This window comes from Vanellus vanellus (genome assembly GCF_965231255.1).
Source record: "Vanellus vanellus genome assembly, chromosome: 8".
Taxonomy (NCBI): domain Eukaryota; kingdom Metazoa; phylum Chordata; class Aves; order Charadriiformes; family Charadriidae; genus Vanellus; species Vanellus vanellus.
In genome coordinates this window covers 23,619,402-23,642,350 of record NC_138913.1, presented here as the reverse complement: position 1 = coordinate 23,642,350, position 22,949 = coordinate 23,619,402, and the positions used below count along the sequence as shown (strand labels likewise).

The following is a 22,949-nucleotide window of genomic DNA, read 5'->3' as shown; positions in this document are numbered from 1 at the left end:
ATCAACATTACATTTAAAACATTGTGGAGGTTTTTGCTTGAAAAATGATTAAATCACACTTCACTCACTAGACTTAATTTCTTTATTAAATACAACCCCTCACGATGAAGTTTCTGTACTGTGTGCTCAGTTTTCAGGAGTAAATATTCTTGTTCTCTCTCATCCCCTTCTCCACAAAAACATGTTCCCCGAGTTTTCACCTTGTGGTTTGCCCTTTCATTTTAATTAAAAGAATCACAATCCCGAGAAACTGAAAATATACAATTCCCATAAGCTTTTTGACATCTGCTATGCTTCTAATTTTCCTGAGTTCAGATCCACGAAGGCAGGCAAGGATCCTTTTGTCAGTTTTTCCAGGTTTCTATTACGTTATTCTTTTGCTGCTGCAGTGGTGCCCCACTGCAATACTGGTACTATTACCTTATAGTAGCAGCCCCTTCTTTGATCATGAGGGCAAGTGCCAATCTTACATCCAATCACCTAAACTCCTGCCCTTCTAAATCAGCATGGCCTTGCCTGTTTAAAATAGTTCCTGACTTGCACCATCCTGAGCCATGCTTAGGCATTGCTCGTATTGACATGAGCGAAAACCGCTCCAGGAAACAAGCTCACGGTTAAACAGGACTGGTAGACACAGCGTCAAGCCACTGTTCGACCGCCATCTAGTACATATATAGCCAAAGTGACCCTCAGGTCTTATATAACTGTATCAAAGCAAAGACTGTGAGTTACAAGGTACAGTCCAAATTCAGTACGCAGAGTAAGCCATAGATAATGCGTTGAATGTCTGGCCTAAGGAATGCATTTATAGATTCGTGATTTAAATGTACACTCTTCCAATCATGCAAGTAGCACAACTTATTGCTGTGGCTGGAGGAAGTGTCAAGAACCTACACCCAGACAGGCTGCATAACTACCTCCAGTAATTTTTGATGCTCAGCTAAAGAAACTGCATAGACAAGAGGTAAGGGACATATAGTAGCAGAGGGTAGGCAGCGGTAGCTTGGCCTGTGCCTTCCTCCGTTTCTAATTGTAATCCTGCATTGCTGTAAACAGGCTGATGCTATGTATAGGCAAGTACACTAACTTTGTATCATGGACTGACATTCTTGGGCCATGATTCAAAAATAAGACCTCTTGGCAAAGAACTCACTGCTGAACTAACGTTACAAGTACTGCAAAATCTTAACTGCCCAAAGTTCTGTTCAGCACGTGTTTCAAGTGCTGGGGCAGGGAGGGTTAAGTCATTTTAAAGATAGACCAAAAAGGACAAACCAATCTGTCAGTTTATCAAGCATCTTCTGAACTGTGTATGAAGCTTTGTATAGTTAAATCACAAGCACAATTCAACGAAAGTTGGGTAAGGTAGCTCTTTACCAATTCTAAATTAATTCACAGTATATCTGCACCACAAATCTACATTTCAAAAGGAATGAATGTAGTTCTTTGGTTACTGACAATACTGTTTTCTTGTCTAGGAAGAATATTCAGGAACAGCAGCTAAGTGGGAAATAGCTCTATCATGTTTTCTCCTCCTCTCTAAAAAAAGCCTTGGGATAGTCTCCAAAATTTACATACTCAATGTATCAGGCAACTAACAGCACCACCACAAGGGGGATATGAGCTTTGCTGCTTAAAATTCTTTTATGTCGTAACTATTTGGGAGCATTTGCAAAATCCAGAGATATTGATGAAATATGACATTTTTGTCACACTCCGGTAAAACAAGTACTGTACGAAAAGGCCATTCATGTGTCTCAGGACACAATGTTCTACTGCAGTCCAGTGTACAATTCAAAATACTGATAAGAAGAGACATTTAGGTACAATAATGCTTTTTGCCTTTGCCTTGCAATAGGTACTAAATTTTCCTACCTGAGGGAGCTTATAGTGAAGGCAGCAATTGGTTCTTGGTTCTTTGACCAGGGAAGCATCTATAGATTAATTTTCAACACTTGTGAAGAAGCACAACTCCACAATAAACCATTGCCTGTTTATATGTGGTAAGGATCCAGCCCTAAAGCCACCTCTTAATATTCACGTGTGACAATTAAAATACAAAATAAAGCCAAAATACCTACATGTGCTATTTCATCAGGATGCTGCTTCCCCATTCAAGGGACAGGGTTCAGCATTAGATTATGGCATTGGTTCAACTCATTAATATAGGTCATCATTTGGGGAAAAAAAATGATGTAAGCTAATTTCTCTCCTTAATAGGCATTCATTTTAACATTTTGTGAATTTATTTGTAAAACTAGAGGTTCACTTTCTAGGCAGAAAGGAAGTTTGGCTGTTCATACCACATTGATACTACTTCCCCTGAGCAGAAAATTATACATACAGGTTTTATTTACCGTACTTCCTTTTTTTGTAAGTATGTAGGGTATTCTTAAGTATGCTTTTGTAAAGCAACAGGTCTGGTTTTTAATTGCTTTCACATAGAGCCACGAGAGCTTTCTGGGCAGTTGTTGGAAAGCACATTTTAGAGCTTTAAGCTATACAAACAACTGTTTCCAGTTGAAAGTAACCTAGAAAATGTGGATAGAAATGAAGAATCATTGATAATTACGACGACACATTCACTTTCTTGAAAGACATCCCTAAAGTCTTTCACTTTAACAGTATCTATTGTCTTCTGTAGCATCTACATTTCCAAAAAGGGGCTAGCAAAAGAAGTTTGTGTTTTCATACATTGCCCCATAATGCATTTATTACCATGACCAACCATATGGGAAAAAAGCACGTTTCAAGGTCCTTACATCAAGCTAACAGGTTTTGGACAAATTGTTTTATTTTTCCTTCCATCACAAACCCACAGAAAAACCAGCGATTCTGAAGAAAACATCAGCAGTTATGGCCTTGGGTTTAACCTGCCATGAGAGTTAATAAGAAAATTTTTCAAGGATGTGTGAGTAGATAAACCTGCAGGCATAATAATGCCACCACAGCTAATCTGGAATAGGGATTCTCCTGAAGAATAGGCTTGTTTGTAAACTCTTACTTTCTGATTAAGATCTCTATATTAACTGCTTGGAGACTTAAAACCAAGAGAAATAACAGGAGATCCAAGAACTTTGCTGCAGAACTCTTTCAGTGACTACAATTTTGCAAGACCCTTTCTTGGCAGAGGCTTTCCACGTGCATCTAACTACTTAAATGGCACAAGTGCAGTACTGTGGAGGATTGCATCAGTCTGGGGAAAGCCTATCTGCTTTGCATAGGAAAGGAAAGACTCCAGATGGGGAATACTGACTACACAGCGTTTTGGAATGAAAGTGATGTGAATTTTCACTGCTCACAGGTCTAATACTTTATCTCATAGCAGATGCTGCCATAAACAGACATGTTCTGCTTTGCTTGGGTGTTCTACAGGAACGAGTCCTGTGCATTGATCTGGTAGCCTGCAGATTTTTGGCAATTAGTATCTTCATAAAGAAAGGAAAAAAAAATAAGTAATTACCTTAATACTTTTACTGTCTCTGTCCATGTCTCCTGCTCACTCTCCCATGGATCCACTCGAATCCAGTCAGATGTCTCCAGTGCTAGTTTAGCCATTGCTATCCGGTGCTTTGCTGAAACCAAGCCTTTCTTTCCATAGTCATCATTAACAGGAGACACTATGCCTTCAATCACCTGATACCTTCCTTTTGAAAAAAAAAAAAGAGAAGAAAAAAAGGAAAATAAGTAATCTTCACAGAATCTTGAAAACTTAGGGTGAACAGGACTTTGGGAGCTCCTCTAGTCCAACCTCTTCAAAGCACGGTTAACTTCAAAGTTATAAGAGTCTACAAACAACCTGATCTAGGTATTTTTTTAATACAGAAACAGCAATTTAAAAAATTAAAAAGCAGCCTTCTTGTTCCTCTGGGAAGTGCTCACAATTACTATTGATATGTTTATCCTATTAGATGCTTCAAAAAGGAAAGCTGGATGGACATACAATTTTCAAGCAAATAGCATTGTTTATAACTTGTGATGCAAACTATCAAAATTCCTAGATATAATTTTTATATTCCAATAAGCACAGCTTTTATATAGCCAGAGCAATGGATGACTTAACTGACCACTGCTTTTTTCTTAAGCAGCTGATGCTTGTTATTTATCAAAATCAGTGTCTTTTCATTGTGTTAAAGCAAGAATTATAGCATATTACTACAGCCGTGATTAATGCGATTCAGACAAATCAGAAGATTCAAGAACAAAGATGGGGCTAATGGAGTCTAAAATGAGACTTATAGCACTACGGTCCAAACATCAGCTTAGCAGCCATTAAAGACCCTTTCTATCTGACTGATCGTGTTAATTAAATTTGAAAATATGGCCATATTTTTCTAGTCCTGTAACATAATGTAATCATTAACACAACAAGCTCTTTTTGTTAGACTTTGCAGTTCTGGCCTCAAAAAAAGGAAACAAACATGTAGCTCTCATTTTAATAAATCAACAGGGAAATAAAGCACTGATATGAGCTGCATCCCTCAAGAAAGAGAAAGAGAATGGGTGTTTCAAAGAAACAGAAATGAGACAAAATGATTTCTAATGTAACACATGCATTTTAAATAACTATGATAAATATGATCCTGAAGGGGGAAAAACACTCTTCCTTTTTTCCAATTAAATTGTTTCAACAAAAACTTAAATGCAGTAAGTTCCCTCTATTGCTTTGTAATGAAAATGATACCCATAGGCTCATAATTTCTGATACTGGCACATGACAATTTAATATTCTAAAGTGAAAATTTAGTAACTTCACATTTATTTTGATGTAATAGGGTAAAATTTTCAAAAGAACTTAAGCAAGTTGGACTTAAAAAAAATAGCATTAAGATTCAATGAGATTTACACGCCTGTCTCCTGTTAAAATGTCAGTCCAAACGATCCTGTTTTAAAACATTCTCAGGTTAATATCACAAGATAAAATTTTCCAGAAACATGCAAAGATGTGTGTATAATGAAATCCATCTCTTGATCTGAAATTGGAAATAATTTCACTTGATTAATGAACAAAGATTATTCTCTGGTACTTTGATACTATGTAATGATATAACAAGTTCTCATTGAAAGGAAAAGAAATTACAGTTTGAATTCATTAATGTTATTCTGATGTCACGGTTTAACCCCAGCCAGCAGCCAGGACCATGCAGCTGCTTGAGCAGCTCTCCCCCTTCCCCTAGACAGGCAGGGAGAAGAGGGAGAAAAGGAGGGAAAAAAGAAAAAAACCTTGTGGGTTGAGATAAAGACAGTTTAATAGAAACAATAACAGAAAAGGAAAATGGCAACAATAGTAACAATAATAGTAATAACACAAGTCACTCTCACTGCCTGGTGAATTGGCACCATCTGGAGCAGAGACTGTGGATCCACCCCCTGGCTAACCCCATTTCTATACTGAGCATGACATCTATGCTACGGAATATTCCGTTGGCTGTTCCATTGTTCTGTCTATGCTCCTTCTCAGCTGCTATGGGAAGCTGAAAAGAGTCCTTGAAAAGCATCAACATCACTTAGCAACAACTAAAAAAATATGCATTATTGACATTCCTTTCACAGCAATCACTAAAAAGAAAATTACCTCTTTCCCAGCTGAAACCAGGACACCTTATTAAAAAGTTTTTCTCACATGTTAATTTTATTTTTCACATTTCAGTTCCTTTCTTTTCAGTTTCTACAGATATAAATTGTTCCCTTATATTTTAAATGAGTATATTAAATGTAAAAATTAAAGTTATGTGAGATTATGCTAGCCAAGGATGATTGCAATGCTGCCATATCCTTGTGAATTGTAAAGATTTCAGTCTCTAGTCTGGCCTAGAACTGTATAAATTGGATGAGATATGAGCATCTGATGCCGTATCAGCTTGTTCCAAAGCAGAAATGAAACCAACTGGAAGAGAAAAAAAATCAAGCTTGCTAATGCTTAAGGTACTGAAAGTCAAATACAATTACTGTTTGAGATGATTCACAACAACCGAGTAACCCAGCACTATGCAAACATGATGCACATGAGAGCCTTCTGTGTAAAAATACAAGCTTTAGCACTCAAAATATAGGAGCATATTTTATTGCTGGCTCTGAATAATTTTGTCCTTTTCAGTAACTTAAAAGATCACCTATTCAAATATGCCCCTCAATTTTGGCAGGCATGCAAAGAGGAAATAATTAAACTCTGCCACCTTGTTTGTTTTTTTTTTTTTTTTAAAAATTTCCACTGCAATTCTCTTCTGTCTCATAAATTAATACAAGTAGTTTCAAACCTTCTTTGGTACAGAATTATCTTCAAATTCTATTTCTTTGGAATGGTATTTGTTTTCATCATGAAGTATGTTATTATTGCTTGTCCTAAGTATTTGTAAAAATTCTGCAGGCCCTTAAGTGGCTTTGTTTTGAAAAACATACATATCAAAAGCAGCAAAAAATTTCCTCTTGCTATGAATTTATATTCTCTAAGAACTGCTTAAGATAACCGGTAAGAAAACCAAATATAACAAAAGTATTGAGACAAAAAAACATCCCTCAAACATGTTAAAGTAGTATTATTAAGGAAAACAAGTATTTAGTATTCTGTTATAGAGGTCACTGTAAATTGTCAAACACTAACACAAATCGTAATGCTGAATTAGTTTATTAATATTAAAGCAAATTTATCACATGCCAATTTCATATGAAATTGTCCATGTACTTTGGCGGGGCTTTTAAAGATTAATTTCTTCTAGTAGTAAGTCTGGGATATACTATTATAAACTACACAAAAAGTAAATAATAACAGTAAGTAACTACTATAGAAAACGAAATAAAAGAAATACTTCCATACATTTAACTCTCACCCACTACTCATCTTCCTCTCAGTGTCCTTGGAAAATCCACAACAGACTGGGAACCTCTGCAGCTTTATGGTGTTATCCTATCCAGTGAGCAGGAATGACACCATTGCTGTTCTTTCTGTCATGTCCAGAGCAGGTTACCACAGGACTTTGTGCCTGAGTGCTGCTTTATTTCACTCATTTTCCAAGATGCTAAGTATTATGAACTAGTACTGTTTTAGCATAAACAAAGTTTCTAAAAACTTTGCTCCCGGCTGAACACTGCCTACAAAATGTAAACCTCTTTCACATTTCTGTGACAATTGAGAATTAGGCACATGCATTTATCCAGCCTGATTCTTTATACCAAAGTAACTATCCCAAGCAGTATCTTCTAGATAAGAGTTTAGATTTACAGCATGTCACTATAAACAGGCACTACCAATGTTCATTAGTCGTTAAGTAACGAAAGTGTCAAAAGATGAGAGACATGGCTTCAACAAATGGACCACTTGGTGGATAAAAAACTGGCTGGACGGTCGCACTCAAAGAGGTGCGGTCAACAGCTTGATGTCCAAGTGGAGACCAGTGATGAGTGGCATTCCTCTGGGGTCAGTACTGGGACCCGTACTGTTCCACATCTTTGTTGGTAACATGGAGAGTGGGGTCGAGTGTACCCTCAGCAAATTTGCCAATGATACCAAGCTGTTTGGTGAGGTAGACACGCTGGAGAGGAGGGACGCCATCCAGAGGGACCTGGACAAGCTGAAGACGTGGGCCCAAGCCAACCTCATGCAGTTCAACAAGGCCAAGTGCAAGGTCCTGCATCTGGGTCGGGGCAATCCCAAGCACAAATACAGGCTCGGTGGGAATGGCTGGAGAGCAGCCCTGATGAGAAGGACCTGGGGGTGCTGACTGACGAGAAGCTCAACATGAGCCAGCAGTGTGCAATTGCAGCCCAGAAGGCCAACCGTATCCTGGACTGCATCAAAAGAAGCGTGGCCAGCAGGTCAAAGGAGGTGATTCTGCCCCTCTACTCCACTCTCATGAGACCCCACCTGGAGTACTGCATCCAGCTCTGGAGTCCCCAACATAAGGAGGACATGGACCTGCTGGAGTGTGTCCAGAGGAGAGCCACGAGGATGATCCGAGGGCTGGAGCAGCTCTCCTACAAGGAGAGGCTGAGAGAGTTGGGGCTGTTCAGCCTGGAGAAGAGAAGGCTCCGGGGAGATCTTATTGCAGCCTTCCAGTCCCTAAAGGGGGCCTCCAGGAGAGCTGGGGAAGGACTTTTTACTAGGGCATGTAGTGATGGGATGAGGGGGAATGGCTTTAAACTGGAAGAGGGCAGGTTGAGATTAAACATTAGGCAGAAATTTTTCACTTTGAGGGTGGTGAGGCACTGGAACAGGTTGCCCAGGGAAGCTGGTGAGGCCCCATCCCTGGAGGTGTTCAAGGCCAGGCTGGATGTGGCCTTGGGCAACCTGGTCTAGTGGGAGGTGCCCCTGCCTATGGCAGGGGGGTTGGAACTAGATGATCTTCAAGGTCCCTTCCAACATAAACCATTCTATGATTCTATGATGCATGTTTCATGCTAAGTTTACTGTGTGGAAAATTTTATGGTTTTGTATGACTACACAGATGAGCCAACATGCTTATTTTGATGTAGATTGATACCTTCCTTTTAAAATCCAAAGCTTTAAAAGTTTCACTGATGTAGGCTTACATAAAAATATTACAGACAAATGCCAATCTCATCTCTAGGTTAAAATGAAAGTCCTTATCATTCATCATTCAGCTCTCCCAATTTATACTTTATAACAGGAAAAAAAAACCCACAGAGTTAGACTTACTGGTAGTTTCTATGACATCAATTAAATGTGACACCAGCTCAAATATGCAAAATTTCCCTTCCTGCAGATAGGGACATTAGTTTAAAGAACATATAGCTCACATCCACACACAAAAAAAAACTCCACCACAATAAAGAACACCCCATCCCAAAAAACACACCCAATTCCTTTTCAGCACTGAACAAGTGACTAACTTCTACATATTAGTGCATTAATGTGAACAATTGCAGGACACAGGATTGCAAATTTTTGGTTTGGGTTTTGGAAGGTTTGTCCAGGAATAAGCATTTTCTCTGCTTCATTAAGCCTGTTCTAAGGGCATAAAGTTACCTACACATGTAAGATTTAACAAAATGAGTCTGATGAACAGTTTGGACTTTACTGCACAGTACATAAACAACAGCAAATAAATAAATCACAAAAATCACTTTGACTTCTGAGGAGTCAGTCCTCCTTTGTGAGGAAAGTAGCAGCTATTTCAAAACATAAAATGATGTAAAACTTGCTATCAGAAGGGAACAATGTTGGAAAATAGCTACAATACAACCTCATGTTCTAACCATCTAAGATGCAACAACAGCTTCCATTAATATAAGTTCTCATTTCTTCACTGAAACAACCACTGAAGTATTTAATTTTTTTTTAAATCAGCCTTCTATGTGTGACTATACATACATTAAAATCACAATAAAATTCTGTATTTAAGTAATAGTTTCCTTTGAACCCACAAGAAATCAAGAGTTATCCTCCCAGAACTCTCAGCCTACTAATGCTAGGAAAACAAATACAAGAATTTTTCATTGTTCCATTTAAACAAAAATATTGATTTTATTTATAGGTTACAATTAACTGGGGCGCAGGGAGGGATATCTAACAACTTTGTTCAGATTAAATATCAAAAGGATACCATCCTATGCTTACCTTCCCCCTGACACGTATGTAGAGATCGCCAAGCATGAAAATGGAAAATAGGCAAGACTTTTTTTTACTTCATGTTCAGTCACCTTCTGTGAAGGGAATTCAACAGAAGGAAAATCAAAGGGGTAAATAACTCAGCAATCATTGCACTGAAAGTCAACATAAACAACAAATTCATCAGAGCAGTAATGGACAATCTTTTAGGATAGCTCTCCATAGGATGGATGACACTACCTTCACCACTATAGAGTGCTTGAATTAGATGAGATGTGTAAAAATCGTAGTGACAGATGCCATACGAGTACCTAGACAAACATAAATCATATCCACCTCATTGAGTGAACTGCAAGGCCTGAAGACGCAGATTTACCTCTGCAGTCAGACAGCCACTCAAACACATTGAGACTTCAGGAACTCCGCCAACAGCTGAGTAACTGAACATGCACAATGATCAGTCCTCAAATGCTGAATGATCTCCACGCATCACATCTATAAAAAACATTTCATATCAAAACCTCAAAATATAACTTCACTTCTATAGAGTTCACTGGATTCATACAAAAAGAAGGAAAGGCAGTATCTTGACAGCTATAAAAATTAGTATTTCTTTGAGAAAGGAAGGATAAAACCACCATCTTGAAAGCAACAATGTGAATAGTAAAGTATTGTAGCTCTATTCACAGGACACCTTATTCTGAAATTCTCTCATCCAAGCTGACTTTTGCCATGCAATGTGATTGGGAAGCAATGATTCTCTTCAGAGATGCTACAAAACAGATGACTAGGATTCCAAAGTCAAATACAGGGCATAACCCAAATACCACTGCAAGCAGGGGATGCCCACCCCTTATTCCGCAGGGTTTTAGAGTAAGACAACAAAACCTGTGGAACGGAAAGAGGCCTACTTCTTCCACTTAGAGAAGCATTCCTTAAATTCAGAAAAAGGTTAGGACCTAAACTGTACACACTGATAGCAGTATTTAGAAAACTGAGTTTTATGTAACAGAAGTGTTTTCTTTAGGTATGTGGTATGTCTTGAGATGTCTTAAGATTCATGCTTTTGCTGCTTTGATTTCCACCTCTGCAAAGTGCACTCTATAGCTTTAATTCTTTCTGAATGCTAAGCCACACATGCATCCCTCTTCATGTGTCTTTCAAGGGTAAAGCCGAATACAACTAACCTAGTACCGCCATATTTAAGCAAGTACTGCTGTAAATCTTGTAATGAAAAAAAAAATTAAAGTTTTGTTTCCTTTTCATTTTTCAAGTTTAGTTAATTTTAACTAACATCTGTCAATATTTATTGTATATGTAGTGAGTAACTAGCACTGATATGACCCTATTCTAGCCATGTATCTGTATTGCTATACACACTATCGAAACAGTAGGATCAAACCAGGTTTTTTCTGTGTTCTTTTCAAATTCCAGTTATCAGACTTGTTGCAGGAAAACAAATTGAAGTCTGCATTTATGCTGACTTGATGCTATTACAATCTGTTCCTATCCCTTTCTTGAAAATATCAGTCCATTTTAATTAGATGCAGCCCTTGAACAACACAAACTTCCAAATTCCCAAGGCTGGTTAGTGACTAATTACTCCTTGGACTTCTCAGGTCTGATGCCCAGCTCTGCATCTGACATAACCCACTGATTGTGTCACATTTTTCCCAAGTTTTCATAAGATAGCAGTAACTCATTGTCCTTCATCTCCCCCTTGTATCTATCTTGTGACAGATAGAAACATCTTGGCTTTCATACTTGCCCCCTTTGCCCTCTGTCCCTTTTGGTCTTAACTGGGAACTTGGTGATGTAAGTATCCTCCACTGGCAATACCTGGGAAACAAGGTTTTAAACATCTTACATAGATTGATTCTAGTGATACTTCTTTGGACTTTATTGATCAAATGAGAAATACAGTCAAAGAGAAATAAAAACATCTGGCATTAGGTATTAATAGACTAGAAAGGCATTTGCCATGATCAGTGCAAGTTTCAAGAAAGAATTTTAAAACAAGGGATTGAATCTGAGAAAATTCTAGCTACGCGTGAGGATATGTAAAGAGTCAAATTCACATGAGTAGAGACAAAATCCAGATAAAGAGAATCATTGACTTAGTCACACGTAGCTGTCTGTTGTATTTAAAAGACAGCATGACAAGATTTGTCAACTGATATTAACAGAAAAAGGATGAATTACTTGACATGTGGCAATGAAACTGCAGATATTGCTTAAAGTATCAGAAGCTCAATAAAATTCCCTACTTAAAATAGGCATGTATAAAAAATAAGATTAGACAGCATTTGAAACTGAAGTGGTGTGCAAAAAGCTGGCAGACAGAATTACCGGAGATGTCAGTCAGGATGCACATCAGGGATAGTCATGGCATTCCTAACAGTAAAACCTGACTGTGAAGTCAACTCCAGCCAAGCTATTGCACAACTCATTTCTGCCTGATTTGTGATTGAGCAGAAATACTGAAGTAGAGTTACCAATTGGTCCCACATTACCTTCCTACTCCTTGCACACCTGGGCAGCAGAAGCAGTTTTAAAATTACAGTGAGAATAGCCAATACAAATCCCTTTTTAACCCTTTATTTCTAGTCCTGCGGGAGCAACAAAATCACTTCACAGTTACAGGACTATAGAGACTTGTGGAGGGAGCCCTCAGAGGCGGTTGTGTAATTCTTGTGCATGAAAGTCAAAGTATTCTCACAGTATATGGCGAACACACAGTTGCTGCTTTTACTGCACAATGGCATCAGTGGGTTACCAGATTCTCTCCCCTCCTCTCCACAATTTGACAGCCAAATTCCTTTTACTATTATTGTCTGTTCAGATTCCTACTGAACCACCTCTGTAGGAACTTCTCTGTCAGGTTCCAATAAACTATGACTCCCTTCCAACCTCTTCCATAAAAATACACGTATATTTTAGCTGCCAGATGGAAAAAAAAAAAAAGCCTCAGAAACTAAGTAGTTGATCAAGCTTCAAGTTCAATGCTTCTCAGTAGCTTTTCTGATTCTTGCTTAAGTTCCCGATGTTACCCACCTTTCTCCTTTGCTGCCAAAACTTTCTAGCCTGCTGACATCTAGCTTTTCTGATCTCCTTGATGATGAAATTATTTTGCTTGGGGAGATAACTCGCACCTCTTATTGAAGATGGCTAATGAATAATTAACATTTCATCTTTTCTCCAGTTTCACCCAGCTGTCAAAACTGCTAACTGTAACACTTCATCATATTAAAACACAATGTATCATAAAACCCATGAAATTTGAACATAAATGTTTCTTCTCACTTTTGAAATTGTTAAGCACACTCTTTCACAAGGCTCAGTCCATCCCATTAATATGATCCTAAAACTGCTGATAAAACCTTCACTTTATTTGCATGAACATTCATTATGATACTTGTTTATGTACTGAGCCAAAGGAAGAGGAAATGCTAGACTTTCTATATTGAACAATCAATAAAAAAAATTAAAATTAAGCCAGCTCTAAAGTGACAGCTTATCTATAGCAAGTATTAAACATCTTTCTTACTTTTCACAGTGAACCACTGTGTGTGTGATCCTAACACCACCTTACTGACCTGTTTGGTGCAGGTGATCTCTAGCCAGCTCAAATAAACGCATATGCATGTTTGTGATGGGGTTAAAGGAGCCACAAGCTAGAAGAATGAGAGGTATCCTGCTCTTCATTCTGACATCAAAACATTAAAACTCCACCCTAAAGGAAAAAAAAAAATTAAAATAAAAGACAAACTTGACAAAAAGCAGTCTTCCCATTGTTCCTCAAACTAAAAGTACTGTTTTCAGAACTGTGTATTCCTCGAACACTAGTGAAGAATCAGAAGATCAGTCTTCTGTATCATCACAACACACAGGAAGTACTAGCACAGAAACACATATGTTCTTTGATGTTAATTAGGAGAGCATCAACAAATCCTGTTTCCCCACATACAGAGATGGTAAGAAAGGATTTCTAGAAATTCATATTGTCATTATTATCAAAAACTGTCAGATTTTTAACTTTTTTTTTTTATTTTTAACCTGCTTTTGTCAGAAAACAAGGTTTTGTTCTGTCTTTCCATCAACCCCCTATTAATAACTTTGGAACCTTTAGGCCTGCTACAAAAGCAGATTTATTTTATTATTTTTTAAATAAGTTTTTACAATGGACCTTTGGAATATATGACAAAACCCTATATGCAACACCCAAACCTACAGGTCTGACTTTCTTAGACGTGGACAGGCAGCAGCTGGTGGCCATCCAGCCAGCACGTTCTTCCAGCCACATTATCAGCAATTGCTTGTATAGTTTCTTTGTTGGATGGCAGAGCAAGTGGTGGTGGATCCACGACAGGGAACAGCAGGGAGGAGAAACTACAGCTGTTACAGGAAAACACTGGGGACATTAAAAAACTATTAATAGGGTGAATGGGTGGGGAGCCGGGCTGTTAGAAGCCTTGCAGGTGTATTTAGAAACAACCCTTATATAATTTAATTGTTTGTCATCTCAATAAAAATGCAGCGGAAATCAGTTTAAGTTAGTCACTGTCCTCGGAGCTACCTATTTGCATAGCTCTTTTTACAACTGATCCAGAATATGTCCAGCATGATATAAACAGTCGTGTCCCACATATGTATCTGTGAATCTGATATTTAGATGGGGCTCTCTTCTTTTCCTAGGATTTGAAATCTCTACAATGCTCACACCCATATATCATACATACACCATTCTCTTCCCTTCCCCTGGTCTCCAGCTCTCTCCATCAAGTGTAAGTCTTCCTGCAGAAGACACTTGCATCTCAAACTTCAGAAGCCACTCTTGGGTTAACAGACCCAATCTGGTACTGACTCTGTGCTCCGTTTAACCAAATCCTATTCTCCATTTGCAGTGTACCAAAGCACTGCAGCTCAGAGCATAACTCTCACTGTTCCAAGCCCTTATATTCACTTTTTTTTCCCTTTTCTTACTTAGAAAAATAATGGTTAAATCAATATCAAGTTGATGTTTTATATCTGCCAACTCAGTTCATTTACAAAGGATTTATAACTCTGAAGACTGGGACTGTACCATTTAACAGCATTCAGTGCACCTAGCAACAAGTTTTAATATTTTCACTTGTGATATGTTGGCAGTTTGCAAACTTTTTAATACAGAAAATTCTTTGAAGCATATGTCCCACCTGTACTTTGACCATCTAGTACTGAATATACATATTAAGATTCTTTTTTATACTGTTTTCATTTCACTTTACTCATTTCTCATCTCCCATCACACATCCCTTAGGAGATATACCAGGGGAGAAAAGACTCACTAGCTGTAGAGCATTGAAAGTTAGCAACAACTTTATGGTCTACAATTGTGGCAGCTGTAGTAAGCACATTCAACAGCACTCTCTCTCTTTACTGTGATTTACTATTCCTTTATAGACACCAACAAACTCATACATGAAAATTGTATGCAAACTTTACAGGTTGTTTATTCAGAAAAATCAAATTCAAGGTGTTCTTCTGTTCAGTATCAACAATTCTGTAAATTTATTTTCATTGTACAGGGAAAGGTCTTTTTGCCTTGAAACAGGTAGCAAAACATTAGTATCTGTGATTAACTGAAAAAAAAAAAATATCATTGCTAGAACATATTAGTGTTCTCCTATAGTCCCATTTTTTTGCTAGATAGATTCTGTTGCCACAGATTAGCCAATGCTGAACTCTCAATGATAAATCAATTAATTCCAGACTAAGAATTTCCTAGAATCAGAAACTTTTTACTGTAATAACTACAATGATGTCGCTCAGCATCCAGCCCTGCAAACAGGCTTATTACAATCTTATATGACAACCTAAAATCAATGACATGGTCACATAACTTTACCCAATTGCCAAGCCTTATCAGTCAGCATCAGTATCAGCCAGAGAGAGACTCAAACACGCGTTCAGGGGGAAAAACACATACCCATTCTTCCCTATTACATGTACCAATAGCAGCTCTAGCTCTTACATCTGCTAGTTGACGGCTCTGGTATCTTCTCCTCTGTTCTGATGAAGTGTAGTTTACATTTCCTGTGTTGTTTTTTTCTTTTATTTGCCATCTTAAAAGTTTTAAATAATAAAATAAATCATTCAATTTATAAGAAGCATTTAATTCTATAGACTTCTCTGTTTCTCACCTGAAACAGATGTGTTGGATTGTTTGATTGCAGATCTTACTCATTTATACCTCGGGGACTCTAGGGAAAGCCTTCAACCTGTAATTCTTAATGATAACCAGACAGTACTGCTAATGCAAACTCAAAACCTGAACCAAAACAACAACAACAAAAAAGACAAAAAGAAAAAGGAAAAATTCAAACCAAGAATGTACTAATAGTAAACATGTAGCATAGAGGAATTTCAGAAGATGGTTTTATACATATATACCCCCCATATATATAAAATATCTATCTATATAAATAAAAATCAAAATATCAACTTTTTTATTCCTATTATCCCTTATACAGTGTATTCTAAACTTATTCAACAGGTATAGTACAACTTTTAAGATTTCAAACAAAACTTTCTGATTCAGCTGCTATCTTGGCTGCTATTAACTGCAGTTTAAAATCTTTAGACCACCACCCAAAATAACAGGAAAAAAAAAAAGAGAGTTAACCGATTTTTCAGCTAAGCTCTTCTGAGAAATCAAACAGAGGAGAAAACTTTAAACACAGAATTTTAAGCAGAGGAGAAAGCCTCTTGACCTTATGTGAGGCAGTGGCAGCCACACTTCCTTTAAGTGCTACAGCATCCCAGTGTTCCTACAATTATAGGCTTCTACAAATGTTCAGTTCAAAGTCATATGCATTTTACCTACACACATGAAGCGGACTGTCCTTAACTAGCTTCACCAACTGAATACAAGATACAAACAAGTAGATGACTATTCTGTTATCAGGCATTTATGGAATATGCACATTGTGCCAGGGGAATAAATTTCTATTTCGTGTGTTCCACAAAAAGAAGCCATTAAGCCAGTCCTGAATACTCCAATAAGTTTTATCTCTTGCCAAATGGCCTACAGACCAAGAAAGCAGTAGTTTCTGCATGAATTTAAATATGGTCATACCAATTTGCACCTATTAGTTGCTATATGTTTGCAAAAAGTCTTTCTTAAATAAATAATCAGATTAATTTGTCCTAGCAGTTGTCCCTACACAATGCATATTCCATTAATGGCATCCCAGAAGACATGTAAGTGTTTTCTCCTATTGCTGCTCCCAAGTCTAGCTAAAATACAAAGTACTTCTTCAGAAGTTGTGCATGGATAATTCAACTGTTAATCCAGTCTTGTTGCAATGCTGTAAAAAGAAATTCCAATTAAGTTAAACATGTATCTTGATCTTCAAATGGAAAGGAGAATGAAAAATGCACAATGCATACAGATTGAGAGAGGAAGAATGGGCAGAGCGTGCAGTGGGCTGCAACCAAGAAAGCAAATTTTGTCTCTAGGATTTCCGTGGTACTCAACTTTTAGGAGAGCTGCAATGTAATGATGTTCTCAATCAGCACAAACAGCAAGTATTCAGCCCTTCTAGAATTCAGGTCCTTATCTCTGTGCTTCCACTTCCATAACTGTGAAATCAGAACTAACGTTCAGCTATTTCAGAGGCTGCACCCGGCTTCATACACACCTTAATTTAAGTGACCAAACCTGGAGATACCTTCTTCATGTCTTCTTCTCCCTCATTCTCCCTATTACATCAGTGACAAAATACTGCTTTTATGTATAAGCTACATACATGCAAGTGCTCCATAATCATTAAACAATCATCTCAAGAATCCTTTGAGGGTGATTAATTCTATACAGGAATCACTTTTGTACTTACAATCACCCTTGCATCAAAATGTTATACCTAGCCAGGAACTGAAAGGAAGAGAAAAATCTAGATATAAACAGGCAATATTTTATTTTGAGGAAATTCCAATACTGGTATCACCCCTATTTCAATAAACATAGTGTATGCATTATAAGGAATAAAGCATTGTTATGCACATGCAATTTTACAACCCTTTCTGTCCTACCCAACAAGACTGTACCTTCACCATATATTTAGGCATTGATTAAGCACAGGCTGCAGAGAAGGAATGCAACCAAACCTTCCAAGAACAGGCACTTTATTTCACACCATTTCCTCAGCATTCCCTTCTTGAGTTTATAAAAGAGTATTGTCAACAAATCAAATTTGTTATGGGAAAAACCCCAACCATTTTCTCTTAGTCTCTCTCTCTCGTTAGTACTAATCAGTAATTTTTAGATGTTGGTGCTAAAAGAGACAGCTGCCCCCCCCCCTCCCCCCCCTTCTTCATTTACTGCAACTGCCAAACTCTTATTCAAGAAGCAGAAATAGTAAATCGTATGGTAACATTTTATATCGATTAGGTATTCACTACCTGGCAAAACAGTTTTAAATCCTCAGTTTCTTGAGGGAAGGGGCAGAAAATCATTGAAATGTTACATTTGTACTGAGGTTCTCCCACCCCTGAAGATCTACTGTACCTCTGAACTATCTTCATATGATTGAAGTGATTTGCTGCCGCCTTGCTGAAACCAGCAAGTTTTTAGCAGAGCATCCTCTGCTATTCAAGTGTTTGCTGCATCGGTACCATGGCTATGTGTGCACCTCAAAGGATCAAATCAAATTCAAAGCACCTGAAATCCCACTGGAAAAAAACCTGTATTTCAGAATTCTTAAGAAAATGCTTATAGTGTGTTAGTGAAAAAAGTTTGTTAAAGCAAGAGACACAGATGCCAATTGAGCTATGAAAGCATTTTTTGATTGATGCAATTAATATTTTTAATAATTGCCTGTGATACTTCTACAGCAAGACTGTACCTTCTACTTTCAAGTAGTTTAAGCATTTGACAGAAACCTTGGGAATAAGTCAGTTAACATCACTATTATCAAGCAGTACTAGTAAGATTCGTATGTTTATTTTAAGAGTAATTGACTTAATTTTTTAAATGTAATCCTGGTTTTAAAAAGAAACAACCACATTTGATTTTTGCATGAAGAAAAGTCAGTAAACGCTGTAAATACATGTCCTGTTAGTTCAGCCTTCCTCCTGACATGACAGACACTGCCTTTTGTTGTACTTCTAAATAGAACACATCTTTTGTCACCTTTGCTGTCAGTCTTCAAAATTCGTAAATAACAGAAGCAAGAGAGAGCACAGCTCTGGCCAGAGACTGTGACAGTTTGCTGCTTTGGAACATTATAGGTATTGCTTTTAATGATGAAAGAGATGACTTAAAGAATAAGGTTTGAAGGAGACAAGTTACAGTATGTTGCCATTTCACGCAGTAACTGTGTATGGCTCCTTCTGGTGAGTGCTTCCGAGTCTGCGGGCTCTGCCCTGGGCACCTGTACCAACAGCCTTGGCCAAGCAGGTATTTTCTTATAAATGCCAGTTACCTTACATGTGAGCGACTGCAGTTTAGAAAGCTTTCAACAATACAGTATGTCATATGGCTATACATACAAGGGCAGATACCTTCAAATGAGGCGGCCACAATTAAGCTATATAAAAAAGGTTTTATGATGGAAAAATCGTTATATTTTTCATTAGAAAATTCCTGCAAGTTCTTTTCCTATTGCCTATATTCCTACAATATGTCAATAATAGATGACGTTATAGATGACCACAGTTAAGTTCTGCTGAAAGTCAGTAATTAGAGCCATATCTGATTAATTATCAGAAGCACAATGGAGTGCTGAGCAGTGCAGTCTGATTCATGAGCTGTTAAATTAGTAAACTGGAGGACAAGACACTGATACGTGCCCGCTATGAGGCAGACTCACCCTTGAGGTAAAATTTCTGCAAAGAGCAGAAATAAACTGAATCCTAGCACAGGATAAAAGCTTTATCACCTCCTGTGAGGGTGAAACCAGACTAATTTAGATGAAATTTAGATTTGAACGAGTTCAAAGCTGCCCACATCCATTCTTCTACTTGGCCACATCATTAGCTCCTATAAATTCATGCAGTTGCACTGAGCCCAGCTGAGTTACACCAGTTGATATCAAGGATGTTATGATTGCAAGACACCTTTTCAAAGTCAGAAAATAAAAAGTACATTTTAGTAGCTGACCCAAATCACAGCAAACCACATTACTCAAATATCCCTTGAAAGTATGACCAGATATCAGATTTTCTCCTGCTGTTCCTAATGGGAGTCACTGCCATAACAAAAGTTACTCCAGTCAGTAAGTTCCCAGCATGTGCTGTCACTAAAATCAATCCTCCACAACAGTGACCAATATTTACCTGTATATCCCCACCTTCCACTTTAATAATGAACATAACATAAATATCCAGGTGAGAGAAGAAATGAAAAATGTATAATCTAGGGTGATATTTTATTTGCTCATCAGAAAGTTACTCACCCCAGCCAAGAAGAATTTTACAAGGTGCACGTAAATATTACACATAGCCTAATATGACACTCTAATCCTCTAAAATAGCTTTTTCAGGGCCACATGATGGATCATATTATTGTTAAAATCCAGTGACTCAGGTGCATTTCATTTCTTTGACTTTCATTGGAAAGCCATTAACAAAGTATATGATAGGATACATGGTTTTCTATCAGATTCAGCATATCAAAAGTATGAAGTTGCCCCTTCCAATCCCCACACCAGACTTTTAGTCAGAAAATGCAAGTCCCATTGCAGTTTCAAAGAAAACCCCAAACCTAACCACCTCCAAGCTTGTCGCAGTCTTCACTAGAGCAGCAGCTTATACAACCTTATAAAAATCATCTGGGCTTTTTTACATATATCTGTGAAAATGGCCCAAAGCAAAGCAAATATTGTCTGTAGTAATGAATAAGGCTCTTCTTTTGCTTAAGATAGAAGATCAGCTTAATTTTGGGGTACTTGCCATTTTTTCTTCAGCTTTGTCCAGGCAGCAATTTTCCCAGCAAATGGTAGTGACCAAAAAGCTATCCCTGGACAAGTTCCCTCACAGAAAACTGCAATATACCTGTGGCCCAAATTCCAAGTGCCTTGGTAGCTAACAGATAAAGCAGCCTCAGCAGAACTGTCTCTTCCTTTCCTGAGATTAGAACCCTTCAAGTCACAGCACAATACTTCACTCTTGCAATTTCTTTATTTCAGGCTGTATCAGTGGGGAAATTCCCTTCCACAGAAGGGCCAAGACCTCTTAATCAGTTACAACTCTTAAATAACTTAAACATAATTTACACTTGTTTTGTCCTTTTAATAATTTTTTTCTTCCAAATAAAAGATAGTTCCCTGTTTCTAATTTTCACTCACAACTGTTTCTGCTCCATTGCTAAAAAGAAACTGCAGTTGAAAGGCACTAAACAAGAAAATTCACCATAAAAAGTGTACATGGACAAAACATGAAAAATATAAATACTAAAATGACCACAGGACTCATATTCTGAAATAAATGCTAAAATTGAATCTCTGGTTAATAATGAACATGGTATAGCCTTAAATGATTTTCAAGTGCTAAAAATTTGAGCAAAATAATTCCTTAGCACAACCTTAAAAAAATAGTATTCTCAACACACACAAAACAGTGCCAGTGAATTCAAGCCAACTACAACATATTTTTTAAGTCTTTGAATTGTTGCAGGTTTGTAACTGGAATTACACAGTGGGACACAAACGTGTCTGGTCCCCAGAGTCTAGTCGATAAGACATTCACAGAGATATTACTACTCCAGTGGTAGTATTCTATAAGATATCATTTTCTTAATATTCTTCACCTGGACCCTCATCCTACAAAATAATCACACTTATAGGCTGCCTATTGCCTGAACAGCAATGTAGAATTCAACAACTCAGCAACATGGAATGCAAAAACCACTATTCATGTACATCAACAGTAAACTCCCATATTGTTAACATGCATATATATGTGTGTGTTTACTAAATATTTTGAAGTTGTCAGATTTATCTGTTGTCTTTATACAGTAAAAGCTTAAGGATAAACTGCAGCATAATGCTGCTACGTTCTTTCTCTGTATCCTCTGGGAAAATCATGGAATAATCCCCATTTTGTAAAAAAGCTATTTAATTCTGACTGCCCATAAAACATTCAGCAATGCTTAGACACAGAGCTCTAGCAGTTTCATCTGGTTACAAAGCCAATGATACTACACTAACCCAAAACTATGCAGAAAATAAGTAAAAAGGCCAGCGTGGCAAACTACACTCATTCAGCGATTGCTGGGTAGTGCTGGGTCTCAGCATGCATTTCACAAAAGCAGTCCTTTTCATAGCATTTCAACAAGGTCAAGAGAATACAATCAGCTCCTGGCATCTTCTTGTATTCACTGCAGTATGATTACTTATCCAATAACCCCTAGTGATCTCTCAACATCTAACATTTAACTCTTTGCCTATTCCTTTTGCCTATCACACTAATGAATAAGCTTTTTCTTCTTCTACAGTTGCATAAACTATTCTAAGTAACCAATACTCATCCTTCTATTTACATGTACGAGTCAGTCATCCACAAAGAACAGTATATTGATTTTTAGAAAAAGAGGATACATGCAGAACTGCAACCTAGGGTGGCTATTTTTAAACAAACTGCTGACTTAGTGAAAGTACCAACTTGTCTGTCAAACTCTTACTAAAACTTCGAGAGTTCCTTTTGAGAAGCCATTCAAAGTGATTTTTCTCATATCAACATCTTCTGCAATTTTCTTACAATTAGCAAAATACATTTAGCAGAACCTAAGGCAAATCTAGTAACAGAAATATAGCTTGCACACAAATGGTAGCTATTAAGTGGTAAAGAAAGCATCTTCAATCACTAAAATCTGTTCTGATAAAGCTGCTCTAAAGATAGAAAACTAACAAAACCCCTAAAAGCACTACTGCAAAACACTCAGATGCACAATAATCACATTGCAACCACAGAGCAATGCAGGATTTGCAGAACATCCAGCAAAACCAAAGTTAAAACATCAACATCCATAATCCCACCACTCTTCTGTTTCAAAAAAGGGATAACTATTTGCTACCTACTGTGCTAGGAGCAACTTATTCCTGACACTGTTTGCATAGTCAGGAAAGAACATCTCACTGGCTTTACAGTTATATGGAATAGATCTTCTAGCAAAAAAAAAAAAAAAAGAAGAATTAAAATAAAATGAAAAAGTTGACTAAGGCAGCTGTCTTTCTGTGCTTCAATGTTCACCTGACCACCTCTAGGAAGCAAGAAGGAATTCTTCAGCAATATACAGAACTGCTCAGTTAAATGTGTGATAGGTCTCCCTTTCCTCTGAAACTTCATCTATTAGTTACTGCCAGAGGCAACAAACCCAGCTCAACAGTTAAGGTTAATAATGAAT

The 22,949-nt window shown here is 37.5% G+C and overlaps 1 protein-coding gene across 1 annotated transcript in view; it reads right to left on the bottom strand.

Moving 5' to 3' along the window:
- Positions 1 to 22,949, bottom strand: part of NMNAT3 (nicotinamide nucleotide adenylyltransferase 3) — a 31,018-nt gene that overhangs the window by 5,117 nt on the left and 2,952 nt on the right. Inside the window, exons 2-4 of the mRNA XM_082487184.1 lie at positions 15,748 to 15,875; positions 13,162 to 13,298; positions 3,464 to 3,647 (exon numbers count right to left, since the gene is read on the bottom strand). Of these exons, the coding sequence (XP_082343310.1) occupies positions 3,464 to 3,647; positions 13,162 to 13,270 (293 nt within the window). The 5' untranslated portion in view covers positions 13,271 to 13,298; positions 15,748 to 15,875. The remainder of the gene's footprint in view (positions 1 to 3,463; positions 3,648 to 13,161; positions 13,299 to 15,747; positions 15,876 to 22,949) is intronic.